Raw genomic sequence first — 20,225 nt, 5'->3', positions numbered from 1 at the left:
TATACTAGAATATTGGCAATATGTGATTTGAAAACCCCAAGGAAGATTCCACGGAGTTTAATGTTTTACTCCAAATCCAAAGCCCTCCCTCGCCCTTTAAAAAACTCTCGCCCATCTTTCTGTGGTTTGCCACGATCTGTCGTCGGATAGAATAATTTGCTTGATCCGGAAGCGCAGGAACAGAGGGAATATATGGCGCATGGAAAAGCCTTCCTACCTACGGGCCGGATTTGTAAAGACTGCCGCCCATTGCTTTTCTTGACCGGATCGATCATGGTTCCTCTTCTTCTTCTTGTTTTTTTTTCCCCCGGAGGATGCATCTATAGCCATAGATGGGAGCAGGCAATGCTTCATGAATATAATTAACAATGTCCTCGAAAAAAGAAGAATATAATAATGTCAGCGAACAACAGACTGTACTACTGGTTGGCCACAGAAATGCTGCCTGTATGTAGCGCAACTAATCTTGGAGCAGTCCTCAAGTGGAACCCAATTCATATTTCTATATATTTGTGCATGACCGGTGTAATCCACTGGTGAGAAACAGTAGCCTCCTGTAGATAGCTACTCCTAGTAGATAAGCTAGCCGGCCCACAGAAACGAAAAAGACCCTTTTTTCTTCTTTTTTATCTTTCGTAAGTAAAAAAAAAAAGGTTAAAGGAAGAAACGGTCGCGTCCTTTCCGTGGCCGGCGGGAGCGGCGGGGCCCTGGCGGGCTCCCTCCTTGTCCTTGGTGCGGTGGCGGTGGCGGTGGCGCGGCGGCGAGCCCGGGACCTGGGCGAGATCCGGGTGCGCCTTGCTGTTCGCGAGCAAAGAAAGAGAGATTCCTGTGCACGCGGCGTCGTCCACCACACTCCAACGTGCCGTTTCTGATGGCCTTGCCTGCCCTGCCCTGCCCTGGATTGGTGTGTTGCCATCATCACCGTGGGTTGGTTGGACGCCAGGCCTCAGTTTACCTTATTTAGAAAGTAAACATGGAAAATGCCTGCCGCCCGGCTTGGAGTACTGGCCATTACTCTACACTACACATCCGTGTCGGCCTTGCTAGTTTGAAGCGTGTACACTCGGCACTCGCCCAACGTTTCCTATACATTTTTTTCTTCTTCTTTTCTGATGAGTCGACGTGGAAGACGAGACGGGAATGTTCCTGTCCATTTCAATGTTCAATTCCAACATTTTGGTTTGGAAGAGGAGGGCCACCCTGACTTGGTGGGCTTGCTAGCTTTTGTCCATTTTGAAACGTGCCATCATTCGCCGGTTTTTCTTTGGTGACCGGAGTGACTGTAAGGTTTTCGGGTTCAGCTGTTTATATCCCCGTATAAACTGGGTCAGCTCATTTCCACCTGAAGAGAACGGCATAAACTTCCTACCCTTTCTCTAGAGGTTGCTTGAAAAAAAATGGCATCTTTTAATGTTGATAATCATACTACAATCTCAATGGCATCTTTGGTCAGTTTGAACGTTGTAGTTGCAAGAAGAGTGTAACACCAACTTGATAGGCTTGCTTTGTCCATTTTAAAACGCATTAACTGGCGTATTTGGCCAGTTTTTTCTTCACCGAGCGAGAGGCCGCAAGGTTTCCGGGTTCAGCCGTTCAAGTCTCCGTATAAAATGGGTCATTTGTTTTATGCATGAAGAGAACGGCAGAAACTTCCTACCCTTTTCTAGAGGTTGCTTCCAAAAAATTGGCATCTTCCAATGTAATTAATCATACTACAAACTTAGTGGCATCTTTTAATTTGAACTTTGCGGTTTGCTAGAGGAGGGTAACGCGGACTTGATAGGCTTGCTTTCGTCCATCTTAGACGTGGTAACCGCCACTTTTCATCAATTTCCCCGCAATAAACCGCGCAGTTTGTTTTGCGAGACCGGTTTTTCTGTGTCAACTGTTTCTAGGTATAGCATATTGCAAACTATATGAATTTTTTCATAGTTTTTCCCTGTGAGTTGCGCTTTTTGAAAGTTGCTTAAAAAGGGTGACATCTTTCATTCTTGGTGTATAGTATAATCATACTATATATTTATGAGCATGGGTTTGAGTCGGATATAGAGGGAGGCAGTTTATTAGGCAGGGGCCAAGTGGGCTACCCACCTACGAACCGGCCTCGCAAGTGGGCCCAGACTTAGATACATAGAAAATGTGCTACGAGCAAAATAAAGCGGCCGGGCGGGGCGACGGTGCGGACCGTGGAGTCTGGAGTGCTTGGAAGCCAAGCAGGGGCGGAGCCAGGAAGTGTTTTTTTTTCATTGTTAGGGGGGCCAACCATATAAATTTCTATAAAAATTTAATCAAAATTCAAATTTGTAGTGTTAATTTAGAGATCATGGGGGGCCAGGCCCCTGTCCGCCCCCCCCCCCCCCCCCCCCCCCCCCCCTCCCTCCGCCCCTGAAGCCAAGGGTGAGGTGAGGACGTCACGCTGCCTGCAATGCAACGGAACGAAATGGAAGGCTCCAATAGATTAATGTATCATCCATTTCAAATTATAAGTCATTCCAAGAATTTTGGAGAGTCAAAGTTTTTTAAGTTTGACTAAATTTATATGACAAGATAATAACATTTATGATATCAATTAAGTATCATTAGATTCTTTGTTAGTTATATTTTCATAGTGCACCTATTTGATGTCATAAATCTTTATATTTTTCTCTATAATTTTGATCAAACTTTTAGATAGTTTGACTCTCCAAAATTCTTGAAATGACTTATAATTTGAAACGGAGGGAGTATTATTGTTATCGCAGGTTCCAATCCCAAAAGGAATCAACCATGGATGTCATAAATCACAGGGATTACAGCGGCGGCAGCAGCAGCAGCAGGTACTGGGTCTGGCTGCGCTACGCACGAGTGGTTGGCCTGGTTCGCGCGTCTGCTATGAGCATGCATCTGGTCAGGTCAGATGAGATGACGCCCGGCTGGATCGGATGATGCAATGCAATGGTCATGCATATCATATCGACCGAGAAAGATGCAGCATGTGACGGCCCGCACGAGCGCCGCGAGGAAAAGGACAGGACGTGTATATGTAGCCTTTGGTCCGTGCAGCAGCGCAAGTCATCGCCCTTCCTTTGATTTCTCCCTCTGCTTTTATTTATTGTTTTTATTAAGGTTGGTTCCCATCACGTACAAGCTGCAGCTGCGAGGGATTTCTCCCTCTGCTTTTTTTTTTTCCTGCTCCTCTCCAGGAGCATGCATCTCCTTTGATGAGCTAGTCAAATCAAAGCGATGACTGACCGCAGCGGGGCAAATCAGCAGATTCCTCAGCTTGAATTCTTGATGCGGTGCGGCCAAGCCCAAGATGATGATGAGGGTCAACGGTTTAGGTGACCTGCAAAAGCAGCAGGAATTGGAGCACCCAATGCAATGCTTCTCCGATCCATCAGATCGACTTGTCATCCTCTCCGGTTGGTCCACTGCATGCAGCTGCTACAAATTAAATTCAACGCCTGCTTGCCCTAAGAATTCCATGGAGCAAGTCCCGAGGGTCGACTCGATCGTGCGTCTCGTCTCCGATGAGCAAAAGGCACATCGATCAACCGCGCCGTACCTCCCTTTCATGCCCTTTTTGTTACTGTTCACCACCCGTATGTACGTCGTCCTTTGTTAATTAGGTGCGGTGAAATTATAGTGGACGTCCTAGTGCTATATAGTACGGGTACGGGTAGGTAAAATTCAACTCCTAACCCATTTGTTAATCGGCACGCCCCATTTGTTAATCGGCACGCGCTCGGCGTGCGGTAACTTCGTTCTCGGAACCACGGCGGTGCGGCGGTCTCGCGATGCCCGGCCCGGTGCGGCGCCGCCACCGCCACCGGCCGCCGTGCCGATCGAGGAGCCGACGACGCCTGTGCTCTGACCGGCCCTAGTATCTAGTATCTGCACATGCATGCAAGGAGAGATGATGATTAGGGTCAGAAAGGACACATGGACAGATGATGATATGATCCGGCCTGTTTGTCAGTAGGTATGGCCGCATGCATGATACATTGATGATGGCATCAAAGAGGCAGGCCGGCAGTGTTCAGGTCGTCGGGGACTCTTTCGTTCTTTGCTAATAGTAATACTAGGCATGATTAGGCTCGATAAGGATGTGTGTTCTGATCTGACGTGGTCCATAGCTAGCTACCTAATATGCTTACAATCGCTCTCCCTGTTTTTTCAAGGGAAAGGTAGGCATCTTCTTGAATGCATCATCCTAGCTAGACCTGTTGTTCCCACTTGTGCACTTTTTTTTAAAAAAAAAAAGATTTGTTTACTAGTACGATATAGCAGCTGTTGTTTCTTTCAGCCAGTCAGTCGCACGCCGATGGAGTACTATACAACAACTCGATCATATGCCAGGATGATGCATGGCACGCGCGCTGGGCCGCTTTCCCTCAACACGTGTCAAACAAGTCGTATATATACGTGTTTTTTCCCCTCCTGATCGATGAACTTGTCATGCATGCTACCAGTAGTAATACTATACTCAAACATCACTCGTTTTTTTCTCTTTATTTTCTTGAACACGCAATTGTACGTATACAAGCTAGCTAGCTACTGGGAGACGATGCGCTGCTCTAGGCGCGTCCAATTGGCATGTCACGTTCCAACAAGTGGACACGATGGCATGGTGCTCAATAATCATCATCATCAGCTGTGGGCTGTGGCCGGGATCCATCCATCCATATCGGACGACCACGGATCAGCATGCAACGTCAAGGGCAGACCGGCAGAACGAATATGCATGCTCTGATGGCATGCATCCACACTGGAGTCTGGAGCGAGCGAGCCACCACTGTCCACTACTGGCCTGTACGTTGCCAACACAGTACCTTAAAAATCTGGATCCTGCTAGCTGCTGGAGGGCATTGCAAAGCCAGCGAGGACTGAGGAGAGGGGATCGAGCACAGTGGCGTCGTACGTGTAGGTCGAGCTGTACCTGAGGATCTGCCTCTCCTTCACAGGCTGCTGTATTGATGCGCGCAACAGCTGCCGCGTTTGCGTCAGTTCAGATTAATCATCTGTCCATCCTAATTAACACTAGCGTGATGAATTGTTCATGGAGGACAGCGTGGATTCAGGGAGCCAGAGACCAGATCCCAATAATATAATATAATTAATCCCAGCATGCACAATGACACATGTCCAGTGCAAACTGTGCAAGAAGCAACAAGACTTATTAACACGATTGCATTGGTGACAGCAACGCAGCTCGTGAGGAACGTTCTCGACCAAGGGAAAACTTGCTGGTCTCTCCATAACCATATACAGTACAGTAGGATCTAGTGGTATCGATGAAGCACAACGTACAAAATGCATTGCTACTAGTACGTACTCCCAACTAGTATATGCATGCGGTCGTAGGAATGGACGATGATGTCGCCACGCATATATAGAGCGCTGCTAGGTCTGGGAGTCCAAAGTCTACGGGAATTAATTAATTAATTAATTAATGTCCACGTCAAAGTATCATTGCGCAGCAGCACTCAAAAGATCTTGTGCCTAGAAACATCAAAAGGGACGATAGATATAACTATGCGCAAGTACTCTACCTTTATTTTTTTTCCTTAAAGAAATTATTGCAGAAAAGTGCAAGAACATGTGGATTGTCTTCCACCACAATCTGCCACAAAAGAGAGTATAATACTTCCAAGCTACAGTAAGGACATTTTTTTGCAAAGTCCATTGGTTTTTCGCTGTACTTGTGCCATGTGGCAATGTGCTGTTGGTTCTTTTTTTTTGTCCCCACCGTAGGAAGGTCAACGTTTTGTACTGGTATAGGTTGGTTGTACAAAGCTGATCGGAGTACTAGCCAATTCACAACCGTTGCTTGCCCAAGACCTTAAACAATTTGATGCATTCAACTTAAGCCATTACGTGGCAGTTTGGCACCGGCACAACATTTTCTCTCCGACTAGTCGTCATTGCTGCGTGCTGCCACGGAATACGGCTTACCACCAGTACTTTTTAGTTGAAACAGAAACTGTCTTTGTAATGTACATAGGAGTTGCAATGCATAGGGCAGATTACATATACCTGTCTTTTATAATGAATGGATGGCAAAGGTCAATAAGTAATAAACAAGCTGATTGATTAGATTGTTCATTAGTTTTGTATAAATTTCTTTATTATGATAAGTGACTTTGGTGGTTTATCAAAGTACTGCACTTCGTGTCAGCACGCATATCGGTGATACATGGGGCCGGGATATACTCCATGCTAGAGCTAGGCTAGCTAGTAGTTGGTGGCCGGCCTATACATGGGGTTCCTTTTTTTAATCTTTGTTATATATTTTATTTGGGAATAATGGGGATCCCATCTCCATGCATGCATCATGTAGGACTACCGTAGTATCGCAGTTGAATTATTATTTGCCAACGATTTGGATAAAGTGTGACGGAATGGAGCTAGCAGTTAGAAAGCCTGCTAGGACCCGACGAGTTACACACTTACACTGTATGTAAGATAAAAAAGAAAGAAAAAGATGTGTGAAAGGACAACGTAATTACTGTACAGAAAGAGAAGAAGAAAGGCTGACAAGCAATTCGAAAAGGCAGGAAGAAGAAGATGATGAGCATTGAGTAGTGAGTGGTCATCAAGGTATGTAGTACAATATTATTTTTGACCTGTAGTCAACATCGGCATGGCCGTGTGTGGGCTCGTGCGCCCTGGAAAGCGGTTAAGCTAGCTATAGCAATAGCCCGTAAAACCGTGTATCTTGCCCTATGACTATCTAGGAGTACTAGGTCACGTGTGTACGTGTGTTGCAGACACAGAGATGAGCAGGATTTTTGGTTGCAGGATCAGCAGCTGACAGCCAGACAGTAGTGCACACCGGCCAGAATTATTCTTGGTTGGAATGGAACATCGCGGGCGACAACCGCCGTGCCATATGCATGCGTTGTTTGACTCGTGGACGGTGGTGGAACGTGCATTGGCCGGAACGGAATCGTCTTCTCATGCTCAATCATCTGCTGTTGATACCACTTACTCCCTCCATTTTAAATTATAGGTCGTTTGACTTTTTTGACATCAAATTTGACCAATAAAAACGAATCATCATCAGTTTAACAGAGACATTCCGGCCCAGTCCAAAAAAGGAACGAGACGAAATAGCCGGCCGGGCCGGGAGACTCCGGGCTTCGTTTTTGTTTATTTCTAGCAAGCCGGTCATTTGGGTCGGCCGCAGTTTCAACCAAGTCCCAGCCCATCCAAACTAATCAGAATAATGTTTTTATATGTATTTCGCGCCCAAATACACCTCCCAATATATACATACATACTAGTGTTTTATTGTACGTAAGGAGTATATTGCAACTTATTATATTGTACACATAGATAGAGCTGCAACATATACATGACAGTAATTAATTAAGCAGCAGGCAGCAGGACATCAAGGCTGAATTTATTCATTTTAATTGGATCCAGCAGTACGTGAGGATGTATGCATATATAAGTTGTCGCCGATGATGGATCCATCGATCGATCAGTAGTATGGCTGGATCTTCCAACGCTGGTTGTCTCCCTCGCACCACTTCCAGAGCACGATCTCGGTGCCGTCGCGGACGCCGCCGTGCCACTTGTCGCCGTGGAGGGCGTCCAAGTTGAGGTAGATGTTGTTGACCATGCGGACGCAGCGGAAGCCGCTGCCGACGTCGCGGCTCTCCGTCCAGAGCACCGACTCGTCCAGGAAGTCGGGGTTGTAGGGCACCAGGCGCACCGGGTGGGACTGCCCCAGCGAGTGCTTGATGGCCTCCCCGGTGGCCTTGTTCACCAGCGCGAAGGCCGGGTACCCCTCCTCGTCCTTGACGCTCGTGCTCCACCGCATGTCCTTGATCCAGTGCTGGTAGTCGTCCTTGGGGTTCGCCGGCGCCAGCACCACCCTGCCGTTGCGGACCGTCATGGCGTAGTTGGGGTTGGCGCGGCAGTACACCTTCACCGTCGGCTGCGGCGGCAGCGGACGCCCGCACCCGTGCCCCTCGATGTTCACCTGCGACATGCCGTACGGGACCGGCGGCGCGTACCCGGGCGTGGCCAGGCCGCCGTACCGCTGCTCATCACGACCGTAGGAGTACACGTCCATGCTGCTGCTGCTGCTAGTATGCTGCTGGTGCTAAGCTAGGTTAATAATATTGTGCTTCTTCCGGCCTTCCTCTGAGCTCTGTGCTCTGGCACGGCAATGCGCGCATGATGCAACATGGCGACGGGGGAGCGGGGATTTTATAGGGGGCCGGCGCGGCGTGTGTAGCGTTGCCATCACGCTGCCCAGCAGCCCCAGGTGACAGATGGGATCATGGTGGTTAGGCCAGCAGCAAGGATGGATGATGCCAGGCGGCGCGGCACTAGCTACCTGATTGATGAGGACGACGACGCCCCTGCTGCTTTGCGTGATTCCATTTTCTAGTCGTTTCGGCGCACGAGAATACAATCTATCCTTGCGCTGCTAGCTGTGGCCAAGATAGAAAAGTTATGGCGTCCACGACGAGGCAGGCAGCCGGAGAATCTTGCATATTGCTCAACCAGCAATGCGTTGTGGCTAAGCACAAGACAGAAACGTAATACTAGTAGCTGAAAGAAGAGCGAACGGCTAATAATAATTGAAAGGCCGGGAATCCAATTAATTAAGCAGCGAATTCGAATATTTCTCGTTGGTGGTGAACACGAATCGTTATCGACTTTGTTCTGGTTTCCGGACCTTCTCGATGCTGCAAATGCTGCTACCATGGTTTGCTGTCAGCTGCCCTCTGCCTACATTTATTCGCAGTAGTTTTGCATCAGGAATGTGAAGTGAACAAGGCGTTCAAATGGACCAGGCCAATGTCCATGTCAGAAGGCCCAACCAATTGCATGAAGTACTGGTCCAGCATGATGAGGGTTTTCCTACCTCCCTCCTCTAATAATCCTCTCGAAAAACAAGAAAGCCCATTCCGTCCTTTGCATATTCTTTTAGCTTTTAAGGCAAAAGCGTTTACACCCCTATTTTCCAACAAAATGGTAATTTTGCCTTTATTATTTTAATTTTATTATTTTACCCTGTGATTTCAAAACGAAGGCAGACTTTATCCTTGGTCTCTTAAACCCCTCTAATGGTGTTAATTTTTGGACAAGTGGACAACTTCGCCCATATATTTTTACCCCTATTTATTATGATATTTGTATTTTTACCCCTGTATTAGACCAGCAAGTTGACATTTTGTATACAGGAATTGTAGAAATTCCTGCAGTCTTGAAGCTCGCGTCTTCCGGGCTCGCCGCCGCCCATCTGCTGTTCCAGCTGGGGTGGCTCATCCTCGGCCGCTGCTGCCATGAACTAGTAATCGAGGGGAGGAGAAGTTCGGTGTCAGGAACTGGTGGATCGACTTTCTTGAGGAGCGCCGATAGGGTTGAGTCAAGGATGACATGGGGGGAAGCACAGGGCAGTGGTCGTAGCGCCTGACGACACATTGGTGCCGTGGGAATGGGAGCGGCGCGCCGGCCGCAGGGGCACCGCCATGCGGGCGGCGTGAGGAGTAGGAGCGGCGTATGCAGGGGACGCCACGCAGAGAGATCCAAAGGAGGAGGGCGGCTAGCCGGAGAACGCACATGAGTGGGCGGCGCTCAGGAAGGGGGGGGGGTGCGATGTTGCCACAGGTGGGAGGTCGAAATCTGGGGAAGGCGGGGTCCAGTTGGGTGTGAGGATGTGGTGGCTGGGGGCATTACTGCTGCTTTTTTTCTATAGGTGTTTTTTCTTTTTCATTTTTTCTTCCATTTAATCCCAGCAAATTAAATGGTGTTACAGAGTAAGGGTAAACAGCTGCTTCATTTCAAAATAACAAGGGTAAAATAACAAAAATTAAAAAGAAAGGGTAAAATCACCATTGAGCTTTAGAATAGGGGCAGAGACACTTTTTTTTTTCTATTCTTTTAGGACAAGGATGGTCTTCTTCTCCGTTTCAATTCAAAAGGTGACCTGAAAACACATGGATTTTTCTTATTTTTCAAAAAAAAGCATGGAAAGTTCATTTATAAATTGAGTTAGTATTTTTTCATGAAATTTCAGATTTCTCAAACGACATAGCGAGAGTGATATTTGAGAACAGGCTATTGAGCAGCAATAAAGCTATGTATCAGAGACAGTAGTGAGGAGATGGTATCATGACCTGAAAAATAAACAAAGCTACTCTATCCTTGAATTGATAGAGTAGGCAAAGTAGGACTAAGGGCACGAGGGGGGAACTGCGCAACACTTTTTATTCACTACTCCTTATCTTCAAGACAAACATAAAAAAAGACTTCGACCCGCGGGGAAGAATGCCCACACGGCATTGTATTAAGAAGAAGACATTCTCACACAGGTCGAGAAATCCCCCGAACCCCTGCCCCACCCGTACATAGTGGCCCGTCGCCTGTGAGAAAGGCCGAGCCCTTATTATGCTTTGGATATGAGACGGACGAGAGGATTTTTTTTGTTGCAAGCCGTGAGTCGAACTCTCGAGCTGCTGGTTCCCAACTGCGGGTTTTTACCAGCCGGGCTAAAGCCCGCTTGCTCAAGGCAGACAGGCCAGCAGATGCATGGGTTGTGGTTTGTAGATGGGCTGTGGATTCTATTCGATTCGCAACAACTCCGTTCGATTGGGCCCGATTTAGACCAGCTCTATAACTAGGGGTTCATCGATCAAATTTAGCTCACGATTCCCTTGAAGAACATTGGTAGAACAGAATTCAGATGCATTTAAGCAAAGCGAGACCATCCATTCAGATTCAGTAGAAGAAATTAAAGTAGATGACAAATGAGACGATACATAGTAGTACGGAGTACAGGTGCCGGAAATGGAAAGATAAAAGCCAGAAACATGAGAGTACATCACAATGCAGGTTCAGAGGCCCCCTACTCCTCCTCACATGGTAAAAGACCAGGCTCACCAAAGGGACAGAGGACACTAGCTTGCTGGGTAGTCACACAGTGACTGACGCTCTGACGCGAATACCACTCCGAAATCCGCGATGCAGCATGGCACACGGTTTTCTTTTATTCGAACGACGATGCAGAAATCTGTTCTGTTGTTATCATTATTAGGTAGCAGCAGCTCCTTTCAATCCAGAAGGAAGGTTCCTCCGTCACCATCTCTGCAAACGCAAGCAACGATTGAAAAACACAATCAATCGGATTTCATTCAAAGGATGTAAGGCAGACCATCAATGGCATGGTTAGCTGTACGAGAAGTTGGGTGAAGACTAGTACAGTTCATTCATCATCAGATTAATTAATTATTCGTGCAGGTGAGCAGGTCAGAGCTAGGGTGGGGCACTTGCACTACTTACACCAGGGGAGGATCTTCCAGCGCTGGTTGTCGCCCTCGCACCACTTCCAGAGCACGATCTCGGTGCCGTCGTGGACGCCGCCGTGGGCCTTGTCTCCGTGGAAGGCGTCGAAGTTGAGGTAGATGTTGTTGACCATGCGCACGCAGCGGAAGCCGTTGCCGACGTCGCGGCTCTCGGTCCAGAGCACGGACTCGTCCTGGTAGTCTGGGTTGTAGGGCACGAGCTTGACCGGGTGGCCCTGGCCGGTGGAGTGCTTGATGGCCTCGCCGGTGACCTTGTTGACGAGCGCGAAGGCCGGGTAGCCCTCCTCGTCCCGCACTCTGTTGCTGTGCCTCATGTCCTTGATCCAGTGCTGGTACTCGTCCCTGGGGTTGGTGGGCGCAAGGCACGCGGTGCCGTTGCGCGCCGTCAGGCTGTAGTCCTCGCCGGCCTTGCAGAAGACGCGCACGGTGTGCACGGGGACGCCGGCCACGGAGGCGTTGCCGGGCCCCGCCGCGGGGGAGTCCGCCTCGGGGCCCCAGGGCAGGATCTTCCAGCTCTGGTTCTCGCCCTTGCACCACTCCCAGAGCACGACGGCGGTGCCGTCGTGGACGCCGCCGTGGTCCTTGTCGCCGTGGAAGGCGTCGAAGCCGAGGCGGGTGTTGTTGACCATGCGGATGCAGCGGAAGCCCTTGCCGACGTCCTTGCTCTCCGTCCACAGCACCGACGCGTCCTCCTCGTCGGGGTTGAAGGGCACAAGCTTCACCTGCAGCATGCAGGCATCATGAATCGACCATGCATCTCCTGCTCTGCCTCTGCTGGCAATCAATCAACTAGTAATTAGGGAACGCATGCACGCACGGGATGCGACTGGCCGAGCGAGTGCTTGATGGCGAGTCCGGTGGCCTTGTTGACGAGCGCGAAGGCCGGCATGCCCTCCTCGTCCTTGACCCTGGTGCTGTGCCTCATGTCCTTGTACCAGTGCTGGTGGATGTCCTTGGGGTTGGCCGGGGCGAGCACCACGGCGCCGTCGCGGACGGCGAGGCAGTAGTTGTCGTTGGCGGCGCGGCAGAAGATCTTGAACACCTGGTTGGGGCCCGACGCCGGAGGAGCCGGCTGGTTGTGGTGGTGGTGCCCGAACCACGACATCTTGGCCGGATTGGATCTCTCTTGGTGGAGGAGAGGTAGGTTGGTGATGGTTGGGTGTAGGCGAGGAGAGGCGCTGCCCCTTGGCCGCGTTTTATAGCTCCGGCGAGCGGCACGGCACGGCACGGCTGGCTGGCTGCCTGGCTCCCACACCCCAACGCCAACGGCTGCCTGCTGGAAGGAAATGAGTCACCATCCACTAATCCCCGGTAGTAAAACGCTGCAGCTGTAATTGGCAGATACTGTAGCAATCGCTGGCGAGTGGGGCCGCCCAACTGATTCGCCGCGTTGGATTCCTTGAGATGAGCGCATGAATTTGGTGAAGAAATTTTTGGCAGGTTTTGCATTGTAGCCGTTTGATATCTGGGAATCAGTGTGTGTACTGGCAAGTTACCATGTTTTGGTGAACTTTGATATACTCCATGTGTGGCTTTAGGAGGGTCATGCATGCATCTATTGTGAGGGATTACTGGAGCACAGCTCATGGTTGTGTCATTAGTCCAGCTAGTACTCAACAAATTTTGTCTTGCTGTTTGCAAAGGAGGGTCATGCCACGCCTTTTGGGAAAGGTAAAGGAAAGGATGAGTGAATCACACAGCTCAAGGTAGTGCCGTTAGTACTCTGCACTTTTGCTACATTTGCTTGCGCAATAGCTGTATGCAAATGGAGTGTCTCATGCCTCTAAATGTGACAGGTTAATGGAGCACAGTTCATGACACGGTCAGCATACCCTCCGCTCTAGTCACATTCTCACTGTCTGGTTGCTAGTAGTTTCTTCTTTCTTCTAGAAGAATGGCCTCCTTGCAGGCTAAGCATTTCCGTAAGGAGTGGATTCTATAAAATTTTGGAGTTCTTTTCTTTCTTTCTTTCTTTTTTGTCAGCCGGCTTTGCACGAAGATTCTTAAGTTTTGTGCTCCAGTGGTTTCATACAATTTCAAAGAACCAGTGACAAATTTCTTTTCCAAACATGCGTCTTTTCAATATTTGGAAATAAATGTTATTCTTGTCTTTTCAAAATCCTTGGATTAGCAATAGAAAGTGCTGTACAGAGATGTTCTTTGTTTCACCCACCAGTGGGCAGTGGCCGCGGATGGAAGCGTGAACCCAACGCTGTACGATTCCCGCAAAAAACAAGGATTCCTGCCGCCCCCCGCGAGTTGGGTTGTTGTGTTTTGTAATTTTCTGCTGCTCTTTCTGTTACACAAGAAAGATGCTACTTTACTTTGATCATGTAGGATGACACTTGTTTGTGCCTCTTTTATCTCTACCGTATGTATATGTCCACATCGATCTATGTGCCAGGCTTAGCGTAGATGTAATTTGGCATGTTGAGAAAGGACACTGAAAGGCATGGCAGGAACCCAGCATGCTGGCCAGTGAATTTCTCGTGCAAAAGGTTCAGAAATGGCATTTCTCGTGCATTTCCTAAAAAGAAAGGGGAGAAAGCATGCATTCCTCTCATAATTGAAAAACAGTGGTTCAGTTTCAAAAAAAAAAAAAACAGTGGTTCGATTCCGATGAGCACATCTCCTCTCTCTCTCCATCCGCGTATACGGGCTCCTACCTGATAAGAATCTTCCTGCAGGTCAGCTGCATGAGGGGTCAGGTCACCATCTGCGAAATGCTTATGCTAAAAAAATTTAGATAATATATAATTATTTTTTATTTTATATAGATTTAATACTTTATACATGTGCCGCACACATTCGATGTGATAGTTTTGAAATTCTAAATAATATTGCATCTAAACCAGGCCCACCGTTGCGCTGCACAGAGAAGTTAGCACTGTTCTAGCTTAGTAGCTTTGTTTTATGCCAACTCTGAACGAGTGAGCCGTTTGTAGTGAAGTTTGAAACATGTCCATCTCAACCCTGAACTCTCAACCACCGCGTCCAACAAAAGCTGGTGAAGCATTCACAACATTTGCCATCTGGAGTGCTGCGCGGAGCAACGGCTACTCTGGCGCGGCTCTGGCTGGTCAGCAGATGAGCAAACGTTGGTTGTTGGTGCATGCACCAAGCAGTTACTGTTACCAGTGGGAGCTGGTGAAATTTGTCCTGTAACCAGTAAATGGGGTCTGAATCTAAGCCAGCTTGTCACTGATGACTCACTACTCGTGCTATGTGTGCTCTGAACCATGTCCTGGTGTGATTTAATTAGATTAGATTAGGTGAAGATTTGGTTTACCAACCCCATATCTGATATCCCCATGGTCACCGAGAAACAATTTTTCTTGAACCCGCAAAAAAAAAAATCTTGAAGGACTTAATTTAGTCTGCTGAATGCAAAGCCTGGCAGGGGTTATCTGGACGGTTGTACGCAGATCTGGTAGTTTTGCTCTTTGCTTGGCCTGCCAAATGCGTTCTCCGTGTCGATAACTCGAAATCACGAGCTAAACCGTGTCCCGTCTCGAAGCAGAAAAGGTGTCATGCAGACCTCCAGCTCGTGTTATCTTATCTCTAACAAGGAGGTAACGACTCCTGATGTCATCGTAGTGGTGACGTTCAATTATTTCAACTAGCCGATAAATGACACGTACCAATGGGTAGTATTTTTATATAAACAAATAACACAAATGACATATTAATAATAATAGACATAGTGATTTAGAATTTTATATTGGTGCCCTTTAAGATTTTGTTATAATTATAAAACTTAGATCTAGATTTAGGAGTTAATTTAACTTTTAGTAATAATATAATTAGATAATTTATATACAAACTTATGGGCTTATTTGTATTATTTTTATAATAAAATATTTGAATAATTTGCATGAAGATTAGATGTTACTTTAGCCTATTTTTATAATGGCGGAAGTGAATAATTTATCAGAAAAAATAATAGATCCAATGACTATTATAATTAGATTGTCGGATGTTTCTATTTTTATGAGAGTTTCTAGAATTTTTCTTTCTTTTAGTCACCTATAGGGGTCATAGGTGGCTTTACATGAACACTTCAAAAAGGAGTCTTCAATTAGTAATAGTAAGATATCTAGTGTTGCGGTAACAAACGACTTATAACATGGATGACAACATTACTTAGCGACAATAATTTCTTTGTAACTAAATAAGGCCAGTAAAATTGTTTCCTACAAAAAGAAACATTTTACTGAATTCACATTCTGGCGTCTATATTTCCGGTGCTAAAAAGGTTCAGAAACGGCGGTGCATTTCCCAAGTGGAAAACGAAAATGCATTCCCTTGTATATTCAAAAGGTGAATGATATTTTTCTTTTGTTCCGCACGGCTCCACTGAGAGGTTACCTGTTGGATTCCGATGAGCACCTGCATGCACATCCTCTTTCTACCCGGAGGCCACCGGCCTAAAATGCAACTGCAACCACAATCAAGTTTTTTTTAATAAAATATATCTGTATTACTAGGTAAGAAAATGTATAAAGATACATATGAATCCAGATATGGTATTACAGGAAACAGAGAACCGTTCCAACAAACACGAACAAAAGCACCTAAAAAAAACAACAAAAGAAGAAGATCCCTAGTCACTGTCCACACCAACCTCGTTAGCAAACTCCGCCGCTGGTAATCACCGGCGCCAAAATGGCGACATGTGAAAAAGTACAGAAGCGGTACGTGTCACAGGCCGGCGGCGACACATGGCAAAATTCAAGAGGGACACGTGGAGACATGTATGACGACGCCACGTGTCAGAAGAGGGCGGCGACACGTGGCTACACTTTTTAGTGCCACGTGGGCAGATAACTAGAGGACACGTGTCACAAATCTGGCGGGACGGGTGGCCGAACCCTCAAGTGAAAAGTGGACAAGCAGAAAGCGACATGTGGCCGAATCAGGAGGCTCCTAATAGGTGGGCATGTGTCGTTCTGCTAGCCCGCCTCGTGTTTGTCCGTTGACGAAACAGGCTGCCGACACGACACCTAACGGCGTTGACGGGGACACGTGGATTCGGATGTCCGGTGACGTTCTTGGGGCGTGTCTCCAAAGCAAAAATGGTTAGGTGACGTAAGTTCCTACGTCACAAAAAAAACAGTTTCGTGACGTTTTTCGCGTTCCGTCATTGTGGAACAAACTTGACGCGGCTTTCACGACGTATCAAATTTCGTCATTAATTCGTCACCAAACTTTCTTTACGACGAATTTTGGCCCTGCAGTGACGAATATCGTATATCACCGATGCATTAATTTCCACTAGTGAGCACCCGAAGATACCTAGATCTGAAGAAGCTCCATCACTAAATATCTTTGAAACGAACTATGGTAGGCACCATCACTATGAGCGGGATGAAGCCATCATCGAAGACACATCATCCGGGGATGCACCCTGAGCCTCTACGATCATGGAGCAGAGCTCGTCTGAGGGAAGGTCGAGCTCGGTCCACTCTCCAACCTACCACAACGCTCACAATTGTCACTACCTTCTTGATGAAACGTGCCATAAGTATTGTCTTCTCACTGAGACGATGCCGATGCAAACTCTGGTACATAAGCTGGCGAAGCAGGGCTCCACCTCCAAACACTCGTTGACGGTGCCAGAACAAGGCACCACCAAGAAGGGGAAGAGCATGAGAGTACCTTATTCTTTGGCGACGGCACTAGACCATATCGCCAAATAACTATAGATCTACCAGGACTACCACTAATCGGCAAGAGACCAGCGGTCTCCACCACCACGTGAAGCCCAATGGGCCATCGGAGGCGAGGAAGACCAAGAAGACCGCCGGCGGAGACCACTGTGCTCGGATTCGCCTCTCTCAAGGGCACAACCAAGCTTTGAAAATGAAAAATGCCCCCACCAACTCTTTGTGGTTAAGAAGGTTGCCTTGGCTCTGATTGAGGAGCGATGAACCACTCCAAACTAGCTGCAGACCTACATACAGTAGACTAGCTAGTAGAGTAGTCCTGTTCAACAGAAACGAGTGAAGTTTTGAAAATGTTTGGAGTCTTGTGCAGAGGAATCGGCTGATTTGGGTGAATTGAAATCTGGGCGCGTCCCCAGGCCAGCCGAGGAGAAGAACGTTTTGGTGCAGGCGGTTTTCCTGTTTCCTCGAGGCTCTACTTGTCTTGCGGCTCACTGATGAAAACTGTTTCCTCAGTTTTAAACGAGCCTCACTGCTCACTGACCTACTGCGAAAGGACACCGCGCCGCGTTGTTGTGCAAGAGCAACGGCGAGCTTATTAGTTGCCCTGACTGGTGTGATTAGTCAGTCTCAAGGAGAGTTTCATAGACAGTTAAGAACTAGGTAACTGTGTTAGATGGGTTTTATAGTGATGAAATTTTTCTCACATTCTATAAAACTCGATACTTCTCTCTCCTTGCCATATTAACAAAAATAATTGTATTTAATGTCATGAAACCCTCCATAAATCTCGTATTGAGACTGGCCTTACACAAAACTTGCTAGCTAGTTTTGGTGTGGAATTCAGTGCGTGGTACCAACTAATTTGACTTTGGGACAAGGACGCGGATCATCAGGTACGGTAGGCTCGAGATCTCCCGACCGACCTGATACCTCGTGGGTCCACGTGACAAAGCATCGGTGTATGTGGATCACCAACTCATGGTACCTCGTCTTACATAGGACTTATCAATCTTGGTGTCATCACAATGGCGTATCACAGGCTAGTACTAGTGTTACATTAACAAACGGCTTGGCACACCCGTCGTCAGACTTTTAGGCCGAATGGGCCCTATATATTGTCGTCTTCTTCTTCTTCTTTTTTCTAACTGGACCGAGACTGATGGAATATGACCTACATGGATAGCTCCAAGAAGATAAATGGTACACTGCTTTCTTTAACATTTCCATGATCTCGTCATGCCTACTTATTCTAATTATCAGCCATCTGCAGGTTTGCTTATCTGTCAGAGAAATTTTATTTTTAATTGCAGAGCATTAGTACCTTGGAAGCAATGCATCTGCATTGTTAATACCACCAGCCAAGACAGACTTGATATGCTTCGACGTTAAGGATTGGACTCAAATACTACAATACAGTGACATGGTACGTGTCGACGGCATGGAAAATGACAAGGTAACTCCCTTTCGTCCTATACCATCAACAACATAAGAATCAACGCTTAAAGTTTTAAAGTTTTAGTCCCATCACATCAATGTTTGGATATTAATTAGAAGTACTAGTCTATCAACTCGTGCTCCCGCACGGGCTAGTTAGAGGTATCTAATAATTATCTATCTCACGCTCTCTTTAACCAATTAAATATTTTTAATCTAGTACTGTAAAGATACATATTTATCATTACATAATTATAATAAATGTGATAGGTTTATCTACTAACCTTCTCACTTTGCATCACACATCAATATATGTTTGATATGTATTTAATTGACTAGTTTGTTTGAGCTATGTGAACAATATGAAAATTAGTATTTTTATCTCTTCTCTTATACATGAATATATGGTGACACACATTATGGTTAGTATTTTTATTTAAATAGTAACATAAATAATATATTAATAATGATAGAAATAATAATCTAGAATTTTATATTAATGTGCCTTAAGATTTTATTATAGTAATATATTTTTTATTCAGATTTTGGGTTTATTTAACTTTTTATTATGTTATCATTGGATAATATATATAAAAATTTAGGGGGTTATTTGATATTATTTTATAATGGCATAAGTGGATAATTTATATGAAGATTAGGGGGTTACTTTAGATTATTTTTTATAAGGGCAGATGTGGGTAATTTAGATACATGTTTAGGGGTTACTTTAGTTTATTTTATAATGGCATAGGTGGATAATTTATTAGAAAAAAATTACAGATCCAATGGCTATTATGATTAGAGTTGCCGAATTGATGGCTAGATGTTTCTGATTTTTGTGAGAATTTATAGAATTTCTCTATTTTTTTAGACTGTCCACCTAGGATCTTAGGTGACTTCACCTGGAGTCTTCAAAAGGAGCTTCCAATTAGTAATAGTAAGATTAAATATATTAATTATAAAATCAATTGCATAAACGGAGGCGAATCTGCGAAATGAATCCATTAAGCCTAGTTATTCCATAATTTGCTCATGTTGTGCTCCAGTAAATATGTACTAATAATAGCTTAATCAGGCTTAATAGATTCATCTCGCGAATTAGTCCGGCTTATGCAATTAGTTTTATAGTTAGTCCTTCCAATTGGATCTGAAGATAGAGACTAAAGTTTTGTCAGAGGCTCCAAACACCGATTATACCAGTATATTAAGTTCAATCTCATTAGGAGTTTTATTATAGGAGTGTCATGAGTATTAAATTTGTTGACATGGTAAAGTCGTTACGAAAAGAGAGGATGAGTTTCGTAGGTTGAGAGGGGAGTTTTATCACCATGACACTTCTCCGTTTTATTACGAAGTTTTCAATTTCGATAACGTATGATGACACTCCTATTGAGACTGACCAACCACATCAAACGTTAAAAACAAATGCACTACCGGATTGCTCATCAGAAACCAAAAGAGGTGCAGACAACTCAACCACCACCATCTCACATCTGTCTCGCACCAAAAACGAAGGGTGTTTGTATCCGGGGACTAATTTGTAGTCCTTGTTGCATCGGATATTTGAATGCCAATTAGCACTAAACATGAGCTAACTATAAAACTAATTCCATAGATGGACACTAATTCACAAGATGAACTATTAGCATATGTTTACTGTAACAATAAATTATCAAATCATGGACTAATTAGATTTAATAGATTCATCTCGCGAATTAGGCTCCATTTATGTAATTGATTAATCTGTATTTAATGCTTCTAATTGGTGTCCAAACATATGATATGATGGGAACTAGTAAAAATTTAGTCACCCGATCCAAAC

At 46.0% G+C, this 20,225-nt stretch overlaps 1 protein-coding gene across 1 annotated transcript; it reads right to left on the bottom strand.

The window, feature by feature from the left end:
• Positions 1 to 7,196: 7,196 nt before the first annotated feature.
• LOC120695625 (ricin B-like lectin R40G2) lies at positions 7,197 to 12,575 on the bottom strand. The gene is made up of 4 exons (XM_039978823.1): positions 12,121 to 12,575; positions 11,281 to 12,025; positions 8,675 to 8,727; positions 7,197 to 8,092 (listed from the first exon to the last, which is right to left on the bottom strand). Exons 1-4 carry the CDS (start codon positions 12,406 to 12,408, stop codon positions 7,466 to 7,468), a joined length of 1,713 nt encoding a protein of 570 aa, XP_039834757.1. The 5' UTR covers positions 12,409 to 12,575; the 3' UTR covers positions 7,197 to 7,465.
• Positions 12,576 to 20,225: the final 7,650 nt, after the last annotated feature.

Source organism: Panicum virgatum, chromosome 2K (assembly GCF_016808335.1).
Source record: "Panicum virgatum strain AP13 chromosome 2K, P.virgatum_v5, whole genome shotgun sequence".
Taxonomy (NCBI): Eukaryota; Viridiplantae; Streptophyta; class Magnoliopsida; order Poales; family Poaceae; genus Panicum; species Panicum virgatum.
This window is presented reverse-complemented; position numbering and strand designations above follow the sequence as displayed.